This window comes from Taudactylus pleione, unplaced genomic scaffold (assembly GCF_031769625.1).
Source record: "Taudactylus pleione unplaced genomic scaffold, aTauple2 ptg000479l, whole genome shotgun sequence".
Taxonomy (NCBI): Eukaryota; Metazoa; Chordata; class Amphibia; order Anura; family Myobatrachidae; genus Taudactylus; species Taudactylus pleione.
The window spans coordinates 16,061,579-16,082,394 of NW_028284881.1; the positions used below are offsets into that span (position 1 = coordinate 16,061,579).

General features: G+C 44.0%; 1 protein-coding gene across 2 annotated transcripts in view; it reads left to right on the forward strand.

Moving 5' to 3' along the window:
• Window positions 1-20,816, forward strand: part of CCDC60 (coiled-coil domain containing 60) — a 323,719-nt gene that overhangs the window by 230,615 nt on the left and 72,288 nt on the right. For both annotated transcript variants that reach the window (XM_088449110.1, XM_088449111.1), the window contains 2 exons: window positions 1,936-2,026; window positions 14,854-15,136. In XM_088449110.1, coding sequence (XP_088305236.1) covers window positions 1,936-2,026; window positions 14,854-15,136 — 374 coding nt within the window. The remainder of the gene's footprint in view (window positions 1-1,935; window positions 2,027-14,853; window positions 15,137-20,816) is intronic.

Sequence of the window (20,816 nt, forward strand, 5' to 3'; positions counted from 1 at the left end):
TAATGAGTTCTTGTTTCTTATTCACGTAGTACACCATTATCTGATAACAAGATTTTGTGAGCTATATAAATAAATGGTTTAAATAATTGAATATAACTCATTTCTGGGGCATATTCCTAATTTCATTAGAAGACCTGGTTAATAATGTTTAACTATATACCAGTAATGCACTATTACTGGGCCTAGAAGAACCCAATAATTTATAAATATGGCCCATACAGTTTAAACATATAGAATGTGTATATCAAATATAAAACCCGAAGTTTACAAAATCCAATACACAGTCCACTTTGTAGTTGTATAATGTTCATCAAGTTTCTGGGCTCATCAAAGATATAGAGAAATAACATGTGAGGACCAATAAAATTGGGGATAAATCCTATTGATATACCTTTAGGACGCACTTTTTTTTACTTTTGAGTTTTACATACAATATGTTATAGGTCAAAGCAGCTCCTACCTTTTATTGCACAGTGGATTTTGTATGTTTTTTTTCTACATTTGATTTATACCTTAAAAATATTCACATTATATTACTTCTACATCAAAGCAGGGTTTTTTTTATTACTGTACCTAGGGCCTGATTCAGAGCCGTTCGCTATTTGCGGTCGTTCGTTCAAAAACAAGGGGTGGCTATTCAAATGATCCGTTCGCAAATTGCAGTCTGTTCACACCTCTAAGTTTGAACGAGCGAGCAAAACATACGCTCGTTTATTTGTTAAAAACGCCCCCTGGCCGCTCGCACCATACGTCATGTCCGCTATTTATTAGATTAATCGAGTACATCGACCAGCGTATGAACTGCTCGCAATTCCTGTGGTTGGTTTTTGCTACCACAATCTTGCGAGCAGTTCTGGCTATAAAATAACCCAGTGACGTGGTCAATGACGCTGCGGTATTAATTATGCACACCCATTAAACGCCCGTTTTGACCTTTAAGCACGCCTGCGTTCGGATCTCCACTCCCCATTTTCAAGCACCTTCCCCTGTTACCACCCACATACGCCTCATTCTGTCACTCAAAATAGCAGGCATTCGCTATATTGCAAGCACATGAATTTCGGCCGCACTGACTGGTTCGCGCATGCGTATAACGATCCGTACGCATGCGCAGATGTGCGAACATCGCTCGGAACGAGCGTACTGCCGCTAGCGAGTGGCTCTGAATGAGGGCCCTAGTCGTTTGTTTATGCCTAAATAAAAATGTTGCTTCTGCATCCCAAGAAAATTACTAATATTCTATGATTAGGACAGGAAACGTCAACAATTGAAGTTGACCTCTTTGAAGTGTAGCCTTATGAGATGGAGACATAATTATTGGTTGATCTAGCATGATGGAAGATGTAGTTCTACATCCCGTGAAGGGTTGGGTGCGGGCTGCCGGTGCTTGGGATCCCAGCGGTCAGAATCTCAATGCCGGGATCCCGACAGAGTTAGGATAACTACACCTGTCGGTAAGTATCCTAACCCTACCCCTAACCCTTCCTCCCCGCAGCCTAAACCTAACCTCCCACTAGTGCCTAAACCTAACCCTCCTCCCATAGTGCCTAACCCTAACCCTCCTCCCTCTAGTACCTAACCCCACTACTTTCTGTCGGTATCCCGCGGTTGAGATGCTGGCACCAGGATTCTGACTGGTCTTGGGATTCCGGCACCGGCATTCTGCGCGCCGGCATCCCGAACACCGGCATTTAGACTACATCTCGTGAAGGAAAGTTGCGTTGCTCACAGTATACACTCATCCTGAGAAATGAGAGAACATGATTATTTGCAAACAGTTTTCATAAATGTCCCTTATGATTTGAATCCCTACTATAGTGCAATATACTTATCATAAGTCATTGCCATATTTAAAGACTCATTTAGCTAACAGAAAACCAATTAAACAAGCTTGGGATATATCTTCTCTAACCACTCTGTATGTCTTTAAAACAGAGATCCTGGTGGCTCTAAAACTTCATTAAAAAGAATCAATAAAGAGAAGGAGGTGGAAGTGAGGTGGGAGCGGTTTATCACTCCAGGGAAGGTAATGATTCTTTCTCCTATGAGTGCAATATATATTTCACTGTGTTTTACAGGTGCAAATACATTTGATCTCCTCAAATGGAGTACTAAATATTTCATATAGTTAATTTTATCTTTGTGTAGGAAATATACGTAGATTGCTGGCCAAAACAACTGCTATAAATTTTGTGTACAATAATTGTAAAAGTGTGGAGCTTATGCCCTGGAATTGGAACCCACTAAAATATATTTTTTTTAAGCTGGGACCCAAACTTTCAGTGTTCTTGGCCCTTAAAATCTTTTAATGCAATATATTACATATCAGGGGGCCCCAAATTAGAATCGGGTATGGTATTCTCTTTGGGTCACTGACCCACAAGATTTGTAACTCTGGACTTAGTACTATTGGAGTTAGGTTGCCCATATGTATCAATATGATCCATTTCATGGATTTTTATATCCAAATATATTTTGGAAAATAATATATTAATGTAATGTGTAAATGCTTATTTCTTGTTTTAGAGTCAAAGAGCCTGTAGGCAAAGATGTAAGACAGGGTATTCAATATGAATTACTGTATTAAAGTATATAAATCACGGGCATGTTAAAATGATGTATGTTGTGTACATATACAAATGATGACTATTAGTCAATGTGATATATAAATTAAATAATTGTTTAAGTAGAATTACCAGGATAAAATATTTTGATCAGTTGTATTGAATGTTGGCCTCTAATGATGCCACCGTAAAATACAACATATATTTCACATTGGCTAATAGTCATCATTATATGTAACATATGCTAAAAAACGGAAGCAAATAACAAAGCTGAAACAAAAAGGTTTAGGACGCAGCACAAGAGTCTTTTTCTTTTGACCGGCACATACAAATTTATCATCAGGGCTATAACAATGCCATTGATGAAATGGTATGAGGCAATTCTGGAAAATTGTGTATGAAATAAATAATTATGGCTTTCAACTTGGATAGAATTGTCCATCCTGGGAAATCATTTAAAATATAATAAATATGGAAGACTGTATTAACAGTCATGGATACTGGAAGTTAAAGACCAACACAAAATAGGCATGGTTTGCAGAGGTGTATAAAATAGTAAACAAGCCATTGGCACTACAAAGGAGGGGTAAATAAAAAACATGTAAATATACTTTTCATGTGGCGTGATTTCTCTCAATAAAGATACGTTTTCAGACATAAAAGAGAAAACATTAATAATATAGTGTAATTCCATGCATTAATCATAAACAAATGGATTCAGAAATGAATCTGTTTTTTTTTTTTTTAAGTAATTAGCTCAAAGGTGCATATGATAAAAACAAATAATTGGTAAAACACGGTATAAACATTCAGCAAATTCAATATTACATGCTTTTTATCCTCCGTACCAGACAAATGGCGCTTTTCTTGAGGAAGGGCTACTGCTCTAAACGCGTCTGGGACGATGCAAGCTGCATCTCTTTTTCTTTCACATGAATCAAGTTAAATTCGGATTCACTTCTAGTGCAACTAGCGCTGAACTTACATTGTTTAACTGGTATGGGGCCTTATTTGTCCATTTGCATATTTATATCTGCAGTGACCCTCTTAGGGTTTTTCCTAGGCTAATTTTGTACCATAATAACGTTGTGCATATTACCGCCGCTCTATTTTAGCTTCTTATTGCATGTGATATTGAATTTGCTGAATGTTTATGCCGCGTTTTACCAGTGATTAATTTGTTTTTAACATATGCTCTGATGAGCTAATTACTTCATAATAAAACTCAGATTATTTTCTGAATCCGTTTGTTTATGTATAACCAAATTACACTATATTATTATTGTTTTTTCTTTTATGTCTGAAAACGCATCTTTATTGTTGAGAGAAATCACGCCACAAGAGAAGTATATTTACATTTTCTTTATTTACCCGTCCTTTGTAGCACCAAAGGCTTGTTTATACACCTTTATCCACTTTCCAGGGTTACCCTATGTATTATAGCCCCAGGCAGCTTATTGGTTGCTCTCAGGTCTCTGCACTGTTTCCCCATCTGGTTTGCAGATGTTTAGCCCCAGCCACAACAGTGGTAAATGGGGAAAAAATTAGATGGTGACATAAGAACGGGTACTGCGGTGATACAAGTTATGATTTGTATAAAAAAAACAGCAATACTTGTTAAGTAGGCTTTTCATACATAGGCAATATTTGGTTGGTGGGTGTTCCTGGCAGAGATAGCAGCATTATTGCCAGCGATTACTCTTTCAAGTGAGACAAATATTTATTAAAGGGTTTTTCATAAAGGCAAAATCTTCATTGAGGAATCCCTTATCTGCAGTGTCTCAAACACCATTAGCAATACACACATAATATAACAAAAGTTTACTTTTGAGGCACTCAGCAAAAATAATTGAAATCATAAAATAGTGTATACTTATCATCATTAGATTTAATTACGTGGTGATTGATTTGATTGATCCTCTGTATGTCCACATCACTTCTGATTGGTAGCCACCAGCATTGGTTTTACCTATTGTATTGACTAAAGTAGAAGAAGAGAAAGGTAAGACAGAGAGTCTAACACAAATGGGAATACAGAGATAGGGGGTTATAGAGACATACATTGGAGAGAGGGGTACGGCAGAGAGCTGCAGACACATATTGTGGGTGACATGGATGGTGAATGGAATCGGAGATGGGCAGGGGAGGAAAAGGAAAGCTAGGCACATAACGGTGCACAATATTCACAGCAAATGCAGTAAACTGGGTAAGGAAGAATAGACTTGAGGCAAACAGAACTGAGGTTGGACATGCATGGGTACCGCAATAGGCGAATGCTAAGGTTACAGAAATGCCTGCAGAAATAACTGCCCCATGACATAGTGGTCTATGTACTAAGCCTTGGTGAGAGATAAAGTACCAACTAATCTGCTATTAACTGTCATTTTTCAAACCCAGGGGGAGATGTATTATAGTGGAATGCATCGTGCTGCTATAACTCTTCCTGCTTCGCCTCTTTACCGAGGCAAAGCAGTACTGACGAGATGTAATAACAACTCGCCTGCCAAAGTGGGGGAGTGAAAACGCTCCCCTCTGGAGATCCCTGCCTAAGCACACACCGCATCAGCCTGTGTCGTACCACAAGCCGACTCCACTGGTCATCTGCAAGATCTCGCAAGCATCGCTAGATCTCATGTGCAGCCCGGAGCCCAGCAGCCGCCGCAGCCAGGGACAGTGCTGTCCCTGCTGTAGTGAAAGGGGAATGACAGCTGCAGCTATTTAAATTGATATTCATTGGGTGGCACATCGGCGTGCTGTCTTGTATATAGCGCTGATAATACAGCCACTCACACCTACATTAATACTTGGGGGAGAAGCGGTATCAGCGCACTAAAACCTTATTTCGCCGGATAATACATCTCCCCCACAGCCTGTAAAGTGATAGTTAGAAGCTGATAGGTTGGTACTTTATCTCTCTCCAAGGCTTAGTACATAGACCCCCGTAATGCCTACTGTGAAAACTCCAGATAGCAGGCATGTCTCCATGTCCATTTCTCTTATTTTCTGTAACACAACCAAGTATTAATTCTAATACAATGGCGCTTTAGATATGATTGGCATATCCAGCCTGTCTGTAATGGAGCCAGAAAGATCTTTATGAAGTAAGATTATTATGTATATGGAGTCCATGTAGTGTTAAAATCACTCTCCTGAAGAGTCGGCTGAATATTCTGTCACTGAACATTTTCCCTGGCATAGTTTTAGGATCGTTGCTTTATCACTTCGGTTTTGGCACATGAAAGATTAGATTCATTAATTCTAGGAATCCCTGTCATCAACCAATGGACTATGGGCCGTACTCAATTTGGAGCGAAAAGCCGTTTTCGCATGTTTTTGCTGAAACTTTTTTGCAGATGACGTCATTTTCGCCTGTTTTGATTTTACTCCGTAAACTGTGTACAATTTAAAAAAAAAAACACTTAACACCCCAAAAAATGACTTTGAATTTGGGGGTGTAAAAAAATGTTGAGGTACAAAGTTAAAAACTAGCGAACTTGACTCTGGGGTGGTCCCCAAGTATGCCCAAAGTGTTTTTGTGATTGCAGGTGCTTGCGGCAGCTGGATTTTTCATGATTTTTTCAACTTTACTTTAGCAACTTTTAAATATGCTGGCCCCCATTTTCAAGTATCCCAAATTTGCTGGGATAAGTTATTTTCAACAAATAAAACTCCTAAATACTATTCTGCACCACTTATTAAAAAATGCTATTTAGCAGCTATTGAGCCCGTTTAAAAACACCAAATATCTTCAGCAAGCCAAATCGGGGGGTACCATAGGGAACCCCCATGTCAGAGCATCATTTGGGGGGTGTCAGGCTGATTTCCCCATATCTGACAATACTTTTTGCTATGACGCCAGCGAAAACACATAGGTCCATGAATTTATCACAGATTCTGTGAGTTTTCGTGGAAATCCCGATAATTTTGCAGTCAAGAAATCTTGGGTTTTTCAATTAGCCCCGAAAAATTGTCGTAGCTAATTGGATTCCCCTAAAACTGTTTCAGGAACACACCTTAGTGATGCAAGACGTCAGCCTAGCCTGTTGAGGAGAATGCAGATTGAAGTCAGGCATAAGCCAAGTTTGGTACAGGAAAGCACAATACTCAAACATTAAACATAAAAGGAGGTGGCTATTTATAGACCAAGACAAGAAACCGCAAAGAAGATTGCCACCAAAAATTAGGCAAAATTAACTGGGCAATGTGTCCTATGGTAGTTGGAAGTAGGAAGTGTCAAGATATAATTAAATATTGTAACACTTAATTTTTCTTAAATGTCAGAACTGTTTAATCAGAAAACTCATTTACAATATATATGCATTTTCTCTATTCTTACTTTATTAACCCATTTTAAAACAGATCAGCATTACAAAAAGAGGATTATAAATTACTTTAATCCCTGTACCTGAGAAGCCAGCATAGTGCACAATACAAAATCATCAGTTCAGTATTTCCTACCTATAATAATGTCAGTCCCACTAAATAGGTTTGGATATAGGGGGTTGGAGAAGGGGTGCTTTCTGTACTATCCTCAGGCTTCAAGAGCTGCTTTCCTAGCGGGGTGTGAGGCAATTCTGCATCTAATTGTTTTACAGAAATATGGAGAGTGAAGCTGGGTACACACCTTTGTGATCATTGGCTGATCTGGTTACACGCTTCCGATCAGCCGAGCAGTGTGCACCCAACTTGGCCCTCTGCGAGCCTGTACACACTGTGCTAGATATAGCTCAGTATGCATGGGCTTCTACAGCTACAGAAGGTCGGGCAGAGAAATACTAAACAGCACATAAGATACAACTCCTGATCCCGACCAATGTAGGAGCGTAACAAGATGTTTATTTGCTAACGCTCTTGAAACGGTCCTGCATACACACTTATACAATTGTCGGCCTGATCACCCGATATTGTATATGTGTGTGTGTACCCAGCTTTACGCCAATCTTTCTTTTGGAGTCCCTGCTTGTGTATTTGTTGAATAACCTGTGCAAGCTTGTCATTGGAGTGTTTGGCTGTCATCTCAAATATTATGGTAGAAATGTGACCTAATGGGCATTATTCTGATGAGAAGTAGGGTGCCATAGTATATCATTTAGCGACATCTGTCGCAATTGTAACAAAATGTATTTTCACACATAAATGCATATAACAAACTAGTCTCAATACCCATACTTTGGGCCTGATTAGAGTTAGATGTGATTACTGCCGCAGCTGTGAACCTGTATGCAGTTGCTGTGCGAAAATATGAGCGGGTCCGGTTCCCTGAGAACCGGACCCACCCAAACGACGGGGATCCGGGGCGATCCGAGGGGAAGCGGTATGAAATACTGCCAGCCACATGGCCAGGAGTTCGCATCCCGGCAGCGGCAGGCAGACAAATGAAGAGATCCCGGCAGCGGCAGCCCGACAGCGCTGGAAATCCGATCGTCCATAGGTGAGTACTTACTAACCTAACCCTCCTTAGGGGTACCTAACCCTAACCTCCCCCCCTGTGCCTAACCCTAATCCTCCCTCTAAGTGCCTAAACCTAACCCCCCCTTCCCCGCTGCCTAAACCTAAGTCCCCTGGGGTGGTGCCTAACCCTAACCTTCCCTCCCCCTAGCCTAACCCTCCCGGGGGGGTGCCTAACCCTAAATCCCCCCTGGGAGCCCTAAACCTAACCCACCCACCCCCCGCTGCTGTCTGCTTGCGGCGCCCGGTATCCCTTCGATCGGGATGCCAGGTGCCGGTCTCCCGGCGTCTGAAAAAATGACAGGCGCCTAGATTTAGATGCCTGTCATTTAACCCTCACCGGGATAAAGCAGTCGGGAAGCCGGCTTTCGGGCTTACGTCAGCCGGCTTCCCGATTGCATCCCATCCGAGGCGCCCCTCAGATCTCTCCTCCTGCCCTGGATACCTAATCGAGGCAAAACCTTGCGATCCTCTGAGTCGGATCTCGAGGTTTTGCCTCGAGCGGCCATTTTTAAAAATGCCTTTGCCTTCAATGGGCAAAGCGCTAATTGGCTGACAGAGCCGTCTGTCACGGCTCTCAGCCAATCAGCATTAAGGTGCCCATTCAGGGCCGCCATCAGGGGGGGACAGCCAGTACTCCTGTACCGGGCCCGGACAGCTGAGGGGCCCGGCAGCCAGCAGAGTTAATTAATTGTTAATTATTCACCCTCACACAGGACAGCTTAGCTGCCGGAGAGTCCTATAATGACTCATCCTGTGTGATGGGTCATTTATTAATCAGCAGCTGTCCAGCCAGCGCTAGCAACACACAAGCCAGAGCTATAAGATGCTGGATTCCCCTGCGGATCTGCGATCCACACTGGAGCCTGGAGGTCAAGTGGCAGCCCAGGAAGAATGCTGCACAGACAGCACAGTAAGTACATTAGTACAGGCATCTCACTTCGTGTCTGCAGCTCTATGTTCCCTCCCTACCACCTTGATGTATGTCCCTGCCTCTCTCCCCTGTCTGTTAACCGTAAAGTCTGTATTTGTATCTAGTGAACTCTATGTAGCTTTGTATGTGTGTCTCTGCCCTCCTCATCCCACCCCATGGGTGAGTCTGCTTCACACCTTCATGAGTGCCTCTATCCCCTCCACTCCCCATGTGTGCCTCTATCCCCTCCACTCCCCATGTGTGCCTCTATCCCCTCCACTCCCCATGAGTGCCTCTATCCCCTCCACTCCCCATGTGTGCCTCTATCCCCTCCACTCCCCATGAGTGCCTCTATCCCCTCCACTCCCCATGTGTGCCTCTATCCCCTCCACTCTCCATGTGTGCCTCTATCCCCTCCACTCCCCATGAGTGCCTCTATCCCCTCCACTCCCCATGAGTGCCTCTATCCCCTCCACTCCCCATGAGTGCCTCTATCCCCTCCACTCCCCATGAGTGCCTCTATCCCCTCCACTCCCCATGTGTGCCTCTATCCCCTCCACTCCACATGAGTGCCTCTATCCCCTCCACTCCCCATGAGTGCCTCTGTCTCTCACTCTACATTACATGTGTGCCTTTGCCCCCCTTTACCCCCATTTGTGTCTCTGCCTGACACTACACTCCTTATATGTGCCTATGCACTCCTTCTCTCCCTTCTGAGTGCCTCTGCCCCTCATCCACTCCATTTGTGTGCCTCTAACCCCTGTCACTTGCTTTTTTTCTCTGCATCACATTCCAGGCCTAGCCACTTTGTGGCTCTCCAGCTGTTGTGAAACTACAAGTCCCTACATACCCTCCCACAATCAGCTGGTAAAGCATGCTGGGACTTGTAGTTTCACAGCAGCTGGAAAGTCGCAGGTTGTCCAGGCCTGCATTATCCAATCTTTCTCCCCTCCCATCTGTTCTCCCACTTTCTTCTCCTATCTGCCCACATCATTCACTTTCATCTTATGCTACACCTTCTACCTCCTCGTCTTCCACTTCTCTAATCTTTATGCCTTTCCATTCTCATCTTCTTAATGTACTACATAGAACCACGGTGATCAGAAGAGGCATGTATGAAGGGAAGTGCAACCAAGTTCAATGCCAGATAATTAAATCTAAGGGTAGCAGGTAAGTACAATTTTAATTTATTAAATCGGTCAGCACTTTACACTACACCTTGCACCCTCAGAGCTTTGGGAGGGGGGCCCTGCATTATCCACTTGTACTGGGCCCCATGATTCCTAATGGCGGCCCTGTGCCCATTTGCATGTAGCACGGACCCGGGAGATCCGCGCTACATGTATCTGTGTGATTGACACAGAGCACGGATGGGTCAGTGAGATCCGTCTCTGCTGCTGTGTATTTCAATTACACAGATACACGCACGGACCAGGAGATCTGTGCTGTTTGCCTTTGTGTCATTGACACAGCACTGATGGGTCCGTGTGACCCATCTGCGCTGCTGCGGTAAAAAAGAAAACCTGTGTTAAAAAAAGAAAAAAATGGCGTGCCCCCCCCAAAGGAGCAACCAGCCCTGGGCTTTAGTGACCCAGTGCTGGGTGTTTTTAAATACAAGGGAAAACAACGTAGGGGTCCCCCGTACTTAAGCACAACCAGCACCGGACTAGTCAGAACCAGCCCTGGTTGCCAAAATACGGGGGGACAAACGACGTAGGGGTCCCCCGTATTCTGCGCAACCAGCACTGGGCTCTGATCCAGTCCTGGTTCTGGAAATACAGGGGAAAAATATGAGTAGGGTTCCCTTGTATCTTCCAGAACCAGCACCAAACTTTTTCTAGCGGGGGGCTGATGCCACAGCCAGGGGAGCCCTGACCACTAGTCAGCCCAGGCCGGGATCCTTGGGGAGCTGGGGACCCCAAAATAAAGGGGTCCCCCCCTTCAGGGCATCCCAGGCTGATAGCCAGGTGCTATCCCCGCTACCCCTGGTGGCGGTGGGTGGCGGGTTGATAGTGTGTGTTTTGTGTAAAAATAAATAAGTGTAAACATTGTCTTTACAAGTAGAACTGCAGGTCCCAGCAAGCCTGCCCCGCATGCTGGTACTTGGAGAACCACAAGTACCGGCATGCAGGGCATTAAGGGCCCACTGGTACCTGTAGTTCACCTGTAAAGAAATGTTTAAATAAACACAGGACACACACACCGTACACAGTTTAAGTTTATTAAACATACAGGCACTCCCACATGTACACACAAATATGTACACATAATCACCTATGTATCCCTGTAGCATCAGTCCACCGGTAAAGTATCCATAGGGGAGCTGTGAAAAATAATACTCACCGTCTCCTATGCGAGGTTCTGTCCTCTTCGTTCCGAAGTATTATTTACTAAAGTGACAACGTGATAATTAAATTTGTTAAATTAGTGGCAATAATAAATGCTATAATGCACCTAATTAGAAAAATTATTGTATATTTCATTGAAAGACTGGCTCCGCATTTGCAGTAGTGTCATGCTGGGTACACACTGATAGATACATTGGCCGATCAATTGATCGGCCAATATATCTGCTGCATGTCGGCAAGTGTGTACCCGAAATATGTCGGTGAACGTTGTTGTTCACCGACATATCGCATTTTCTGTGCTGCACAGACGATTGACAGATATGTCTGCAGATATTTCTGTCCATCGGGAAGGTGTGTACGGGCGGTCGGCCGACCGCCCGTACACACACAGCAGCAGCCGCCGGGACCCGAGGGCACAAGCAGATGATGGCCATTCACTGTGTATGAACGACCATCATCTGCAGATATATCTGTCAGGTGTATACCCACCTTTATTCATCAAGCACACTGAGGCTATGATTCAGAGCTGGACATTCTGAAAGAGCGCTCGCTCTGAATCTGGGCGTTATTTTTTTTTTTTTTTTGTGCTGCCTCCTGGCCGCTTGCATAGCTGTGGGTGACCACCCACAGCTATAGCGAGTGGCCATAATGATGGTCGCGATGGTCAAGACCATCGCGACCATCGGGCTTGTGGTAGGGTCTCGTGGCCGCAAGCCCCAGAGAGCTTCTGGCTCAAATAGGGCCGGAAGCTCTCCCACTGACATCACCAGTGATGTCAGTGGGGCCGCCCACAAACGGTAGGCGTTCGTTTGGGAACGCCTCTGTTTGTGAAGCCACCCCTCGGCCACACCTACCAAACTGGGCGAGCTGTCAATCACCATCGACAACTCGCCCCCTTTGGTGTGAGACCCGGAGCGACAGAGCGCTCGTCGCTAGCCAAGTCTCGCACATGCGCACAGTAAAGCCGGCTCCATCGTGCGCATGCAAACATCGAGCCGGATGCGAGCGCTCAGCGCTTGCGACCGGGTCTGAATCAGGCCCTGAGAGCTCAGAGGCAAGTGGCCCATGGTATTGTACCTGGCTACATTGTCAGAGTCAGGATATGCAGCAGCATCAACAGTGTTTATGGGGGAAATGTCACTGCCTGGTATTGCTATGAGGTAACCTGGAGTGCTTTATAAGCAACCCATTGCAATGACTTAATATTAAATCTTATTAATCAATTAAAACTGTTTCTCAGCACCTGTAACAAACCATGTTGTGTCTATCATATGCTCATTTAGCAAACGTTCATTGTTAGAAATGCTAAGGCTTAGAAGTTACTTTCCACACTGTATTAAATGTAGGGACTTATTTTTATTTATTATTGAAATACTGTATACAGAAGAAACCATAAAACTATGTATTCTTGTATACTAATCTGCTATTACACATTTATACACCAGAGGGCAGAAATGGAATATTAACTGAATTTTACAGTTGTTTACACAGGTTCATTTACAAAGCTTCAAACATCCACCTCACGTTAAAAAAAAGTGTGCGTATATTTCCATCCAGGTTTATGTGGAAAGCTAGTGGTGTTTGCAGAGGTGCGGAGCTTTGCTTAGGCAGAGTCGGGCAGTGTCAAGGCGCTCACAGGTAAAGTGGTACATTAGGTGCACCAGTGCATATCTCCCAACATTGGAGCTCTTTACAGTGTAGCCACAGCACAGACAGGGAGTTTAGCCACAGCAATGCGACACCTCACGAACCCCCTTCGGGGCTAACTAGCCCACCAAAAGTGGGACAGTCGTTAAATATGCTAGTGCACTTCATTTTGCGAAGAAGTGCAGAAAGAAAGGGTGGAAGATGTATTTCTAGAGACTTGTCTTTCTGTGCGGAGGGGTGGAAAACCATTACCATTCAGAAGGTTTTGGGTCTTTAATGATACACGTATAACAACTTTATGTTGCATTTCAGCAGAGATTCTCTTTTCGATTCGCACTGTTTGGCCACTGCGCATGCGCACTCCGGAGCTGGCTCCAATGTGCGCATGCGCGAGACCCGGCTAACGACGGGCACTCCGTTGCTCCGTGTCTCGCACCAAAAGGGGGCAGCGTCGATTTTGATCGACAGCTCGCACCGTTTTGGAGGCGGGCAGGGGGGGTAGCTGGCCAAACGGAGGCATTCCCGACGGAACGCCTGCCGTTTGGGGGTGGCCCCACTGACATCACGAGTGATGTCAGTGGTGAGCTTCCGGCTCTATTAAGAGCCAGAAACTCATTGGGGCTTGCAGGAACAAGACCCTACCGCAAGGGTCTCGTCGCAAGCCCCGACGGTCGCAATGGTCGAGACCATCGCGACCATCACCTGGCCGCTCGCAATAGCTGTGGGTGGTCACCCACAGCTAAGCGAGTGGCCAGGAGGCCACACAAAAAAAAAGACAAAAAACACCCTGACTCAGAGCGAGTGCTCTTTCTGAGCGTCCGGCTCTGAATCAGGCACTGTAATAAAAAGTATCCATATCTTACATGTTCCATTAACACCATAAATTAAGCTAAACCAAGGACAGTTTTCCCGATACGAACTAAAATGATTTATTTGTTGAACAAAATAGTTCTGTCTAGGGATGGCCATTGACCATTGATAGTTAGCAATTATTGAGAGCCATCGATGGACAAGTGGGAGCCAATAGTTTTTTTTTCCGAGATGGTGCTTAGCCCCGCCCTCTGTGTCCACTAAGCCCCGCCTACATCTTTTTATTGGCCTGTGCAAACCATGGATAGTTTACCATAGATGGTTTTTGTACCATCGATGGTAACCACCGATGAACCCATTGATGGACACCCCACCGATGCCCATCCCTAGTTCTGACTGGTTGAGGAGGAACGTTTACACTTTTCCACACTGAGGCACACTTTTAGTTTGAGTCTCCCAAAGTCGGAAAATAGGCAGAAATTTAGGCTAAGTTCATTAACTAGGTTGTTTATTTTTATTTCAAAATCACTAAGGTACGCATGGTGCATAATTTTTGCCTTTAGGAATCTGTTGTTGTGAGCTTCTTTGTAAATTGCATGTACATTCTCAATCACATGGCTGTTCATGCTTGGTGCTGTGCCATATATCTGTCATTGATGTTTTATATAGTAACAAGTGATATTTTTTATGGAAAAGTATTCAAGATTTATTGTGGAGCAACATTTTTACTTTTGTTATTATATTATGTCCATATTTTGGAGAATGCGAAGTAAAATATTATTAAGTTATAGTATATATCACTCCTTGGTAAAACCTTTGGCAATAGAAGTCGCTGTAGTTACCTCCAGTATCTCTGAAAATTATAATCTACTGTCTCGCTATGACTTCATGATTTCTGATCCGGCTTCACCAGCATCTCCACCAATGGTTTAGAGTCAGTAACTTAAACAAGGTCAGTTTGATTCATACTGTAAATAGAATTAATTTTACAATGTGTGTGTTATCTGGCTTTCTAAAATTTGTTTAATCTTATTTAACCCTATTTGTAAAATGTGTTTAACCTTATTCAAGGACTATGTCTATGATACTAAGAATCTCATTATATGTGTTTCCCAATTCTCAGAGTAAAAGGCAGAGTCAGAAATTTGTCCGCAGTCACATACAGCGGGCACGCAGGTTATCCTTCCTCAGTACCTCTCGGTATAGTGGACTTTCATTGGCCATCTCACCAACCATAGGCAGTGTCTCTTCCCTGCTCCAAAGTTCAGATGAGATAACACCATGGGGCACTACACCCTCAGATGCCCTGCAGGATGGCGGGGAGGATATGGAATCTACCATTAATAGTTCCAGTCTTTCTCCAGGCAAACTGAGCAAAGAGGAGGATGAGGAACTCCTATCTGACTGTAAGTATTGTCATGTTCTCCTAATGAGGGAGAGTGAAACTGCTTATGTTACAAAATTAAAATAACTTTCATTTGAAAGAAAATAATCACTTATTGTTATGCATGATGTGATATGATCAGAATTATTACAACAGGTAACTGCTTCGCTAGAGGCAGCACGGTAAGGGCCTAAATCAGAGGTTCACACAGTATCAATGCCGCACGCTAGGAGACAATGTTTTCAGTCTGCGTATGCGTCCGCGTCACACTGTGCATGCATCCTGATGGTTAACGCAGGGAGCCTTCAGATCGAATTTGAAATGCAATTTTGGTGGATGCTTCTGGGTGGTAACAGCGGATTGGTTAGTCAGATGCAGGTGTGTCGCGGTCAGCGACTGCATCTGAAGATACATTGTCCCTGACCCTGGTGGCCACTATCAGACAGAAAAAGTGCAGCTGCTATAGGGCTGATGCAATCTCCAATGGTGCAACCGATATTGCCGGTGGTGTGTCTTAATGAGCACAGTGACGGATTAGTGCAGCAGCTGGTGGGCGTCTCTGTATGAATCCCATCAGCTGTGGCATTAGGATAAAGATGCAGTTGCTCTGCACCGCTGAAATAGGCAGTAAGTTTTATTATACTCCGGAGTCACACGCCTATTTAGAGTGACAGTAAATGCAATTTGCAGCTTTTTTTTACCACAAGTTGCATTATTTTTAATCCGCATGTGCGAAATTTCACATCCGCATTCATTTTCATGTGTACATGCGACCTGTAGCTGTGTAAGGATAGGGGGTAAGATCGGGGCTGGAGTGTCAGGTGCCAGCAGTGGGCATGGGCGAGCACAAGCGGCCCAAGGTCAGTAAGGGAAGGGTGTGGGTGTGTGCTTGTGAAATGCTACCAATGTTTGGTGAATAGTTGCAAATGTAGCTGTCTGAAGGGGTCTGAGTTACGAGTGCTCTCACCCTGGGGTCAGTGTAACACTGATGATGATGATAATGATGATGATGGCTACGCACGATTGGTTGCACGTGAAAAAAACCTGTCTATGCAAAAACCCTAAAACTTCTGCAGCAGAGCTTAATCGTTTTACACAAATGACAAATGCATCATAGTCTTATTACAGCAATCTATGATACACTTTATTACAACCTTTAACCTTTTATAAAAACTTAATACATAATACATATATTCACAGCTATGTCTGTCTCCTGCTTGTTGCTAGGAATTGATTTTCTAGATGATTTACTATGTGTACTGTAGCGCTGCACAACATGTGTTTATGCATCATGAAATACTTTTGTAATGCATGTACAATGTCAAGAGGTCTTTAGAGCCTAATACATCACACTGTTTTTGTCTAGTTATGATGTGACAGATTTATGAACAATCTCTGTTATCCAAAACATTGATGAATACTTATTATTTACTAGCATATCCAAAGTCTGCACATGCTGTGCTCACCGATAGATAATGACCTTGAAGCCAGAACACTACCCATGTGTCTTTTACTGGCATCAGTATAGATGGAAGCTGCATGTCAAAGAGGAACAAACAATGGGTTTGGTATTATGTGGTTTCCCTTTGCCAAGGCTGTGTCTGCCATACAGGACTAAGAAGGAAGCAGTGTCTAGTCCAAAGTAATGCCAGTGCTGTATGGAGATATATTGGGCAGTAATATGAAATCCTTAAAAAAATAAATATATATTTGCAATAAATCTCCCCCTTCCTGAACCTCACCAATGCAGTTTGCTAGAAACCCACTCTCAGTATCTGCAATCCCATGGGGTTTCAGGGCTAACAGCCCAATGTAGCTGACACATTTTGTCTGTGTGCAATAGAGCATTATGTACCTCTAGGAGCTAAATAAAGTGAGGTCATGCTCGACCATTGACATCTAAGAGCTGCCTCCAAGGGTTCATACACTTAGCTGCAACAGTGCAGTGCACCTGTCAGATTGCGGCCTGGGATCGGCTGCCTCTCACCTATGTACCGGCGTCTTTGATCTCTGAGGCGGTCAGACGCCAGGCGCACGGGTGAGTAGTGGACTGAGTATTCTCCCCAGCATCTGCTAAGACTTCTATGATGTGTCTCTGTGTTGCAATCGAGTTCATGGGCGCAGCCATGTTGGTCTGTGTCATCTGGTTTGCCGCCTCCAATGGTAGTCTTGCGTCACTCAGCTGATCTCTACATCCAATGACCAGCTGCCGAAGGGTATTTAAGTACGGCTTTGTGAACAGGAAATTGCCTGTCAACTTCGCTTCTCTAGTGACTATTTGCTGAGACTGCGTCCTAGGCTCCACACCATTCTTAGTGTTCTCTATCAAGTAATCATTCCTTGTGTTACCCATAACTATTCAGCGTCTGGATATCCAGTTACCTATCCTTTGCTATACAGCGTCAGGATCACTGGAGCTGTTACCCATCGCTAATTCAGTGTCTAATCTTAGCTATACAGCGGCAGGATCACCGGAGCTGTTACCCTTCGCTATTCAGCATCTAGATTGCCAGTGCAGCTATTCGTGACTAACAATGAAGAAAAGTATATATCACAATCGCGATCCACGTCAAATAGGGCTGCCTGAGAGTGAGGGTAACTTCCACAGGTCACAAAGAAATATCAGACTAAGTACATTCAGTGGTGCTAATTAACCACGTACTGACTTCACAATTATATATATATTTTTTACAGAAAACTGCTCGTTGCTATTTCCCATTAGGTGCGCTGGATTTTTTTTTTATCTATTCATGACTAACAGTATCTGGATCTCGAGAGTTGTCCCCATCGCTAATCAGCATCTGATTCAACGTAGCAAATACTCCTCCAGTACATTCCTAGTTCTGTCCCTCTTCTTCTCGCTACTCTCACATACCTATTCTGGCTGCTTCAACCTGTTCACTTGGTGCAGCGAAACCCATATCCCGCTTGGATGGGTCACTGGTGAATATCATCAAGTGGATTAGACTCCGCGCCTCAGAGTAGCTCTCGTCAACATCTGAGAGTAGCCTATGAGAAAGACTTACATATTGCCTCCTCGTCTATTACCATCAACTCAGCCAAGCCCACCGGCCACTGCACCCGCAACCAAGGTCAATCAACACCAGGGCCTGACAGCACCTTTCATCCAAAACTGGCTTCCCTGGAAACAAACACATGAGATATGTAGGGTATGAGGAATATATGTAAAGTTGAGTAGCTGGAAGTCCCATATAGCTGCTCAACTGAATTTTTGTACGCCGCGGAGGAGGCGCTCACTGACTATAAGAATGTGTCTTACGAATATTAGGAAAAGACTGCCCAGCCCCACAGTAAGCCTGACGAATGGAGGATCTACAAGATAGAGTGTTCAGCCAAAAGGAAAACTGTCTTTTAAGGGGAGGAACTCCACCGAATCTAATAACTCAAATGGAGGATGCTGTAAGCCACTGAAATCAAGACTAAGGCCCTGATTCAGACCCACTCGCAATTGGGCGTACGTACGTTCGGCGTACGTAAAAAAATATTTAAATTCAAGGCCTCGCTCGTATTTTCGAACGCATATAAAAATCCGCCCCAAACTCAGACGACCCCTCCTCTAACTAACGAGCGTGCCAAATAGCGAGCGTACATCCCCGAAATGGCTTGAAGGGAACGCACGCACAAGTACAAACAGGAAGTGGGCTTGTCAGATGTCGATTACCTGCTCCTTTATTCTGCCTACCTCCCTCAATCGTATCATGCCAATTAATGTATCAATTAGCTTAATTGTTTTTTTTTTTTCAACACAATGCAAGAAACTTTAATCTTGTCCGTGTTTGTGTTTACCCGCAGAATACGTACGGCTTAAACATTCGCTTTTATTGCTCAAAAAACATGTTAGCCCCAATTAAACAATTGTTCTATTTCTTTGGATCCCCGCATATTTCCCGGGGTTCATTTCTTTATTTAAATTTGCTTACGCATGTCACTGCATCAAGCCTGTCATAACTCTCAAGAGATTTGTGGCCCTGTCGAACACATGACTCATACACTAACCAATAGAATTGCTCCTGTTAATTTCCCAAATACATTAGCCAATCAGAATTTTTTTTGGCACTTTATCAAAAATGATTTTTAAGAAAAACACCATTGCCATCATGAGAGCCTCCGCATTCACCAGGCGCGAGCTCCTTGTGCTTACGGAGGTCATGGATAGGCGGATCACCAGCCAGCCTCCACCCATCACCAACCAGCAGAAGCGTTCCACATATGCGGAGGCACGGGCCCGCCTGCGCTCCTTCGGCTCACGCCGCAACATCGGCCAGCTGGAGCGCAGGTGGTCGGACCTGCAACGGCGGACGCCCCGCTTGCAGGCATGCTTTCGCATGCAGATCGCAGAAAGTAAGTTTTATGTATTGTGGTTTTCATGTTTGTCTTTGTGGCCCTAACTGCGTGTGCATGTTTTCATGTCTGTCCTATTTATTCATTCTACTCATATCTGCGTGTGCATGTTTTCATGTCTGTCCTATTTATTCATTCTACTCATATCTGCTTGTGCATGTTTTCATGTCTGTCCTATTTATTCATTCTACTCATATCTGCATGGCCATGTTTTCCCTGTATTTCATATTTTTGCATTGTCCTCATATCTGCATGGGTTTTTTTTGGGGGGGGGGATTTGAAATTGTTTTTTGGCCAGGATTTGTGTTGAAACTAACCACAATTTGTTTAACATCTTTTAGGGGGCCAGCCAAGACTACGCCGTCAACGTCCGGCCAGACGGCGCTCACGGCCACTCTCCCCAACCCCCAGCCAACACTCCACACCCAATAATTCCCCTATTCCCCACTCCTCCCCAGCCTTCCAAGACCCTCTCCCTGAAATGTCGGGCCTCCTTCCCCTCCGTCCCACTTCCCCCTCTCCTCCAACCACCCCTCTTCGAATTACCCCCTCCCCGGAGTCGGTAATTACCCCGCCCCGATCTTTGGGGAATGGAGGCACCTCCAAGGAGGACGATGGAGGGCCTTCCGGAGCTGGCGTTTTTTCTTCCGGTATGTTTTTCTTTAGGCTTTTTTTTAGACACAAACTGTTTGTATGTAATCATGTGTCGTTCCTTTTTTCGGGGTTTTTGGGTAGACTTTTGGTGATTTTGCAGATTGCCTTTACCTGTTACTGCTGATTTCAACATACACATATCACACCTGTGGGAATTTGTACATAGGCCTTGTATTTTTTGCAGCCCCCATTTCAGTTTGCTGTGTTTTTTTTTTTTTTTTTTTTTAATTTATTTGGGTGGTTTCGTTGTGTTTTTTATTTTTTAATGTGGTTTCCCTATTGTTGTATTAATCCACACACTTTTCTCACCCACAGAGGAACAGATGCGTCGGGAAGATTTAGCCGACTGTGTGGTCCGGATGCGCCACAATATCATCGGGGTGCTCGTGTGGCCCTTGACCGTATGTCGGTTCTCCTTCGTCAATAGTTTTATTTTTTTGTGTTCATTTTATAAATAAATTGTTTTTTTCTAAGTAACGTTCTGGCTCATTCGTTTTTTCAAAAACAAAGATTGTTTACCCTGACATAAGTAGACTGTTCCTGGAAGGATTTCCTTTTTTTTACAGTAAGATTGTGTTTTGTATTTGTATGTAAAACAGCCACAAGAAACACATAACAGTAACAATGTCATTTCCCATTTTTGGTGTAGTGTCAATTAGATATTTCTACATTTTACAGGTTCCTAG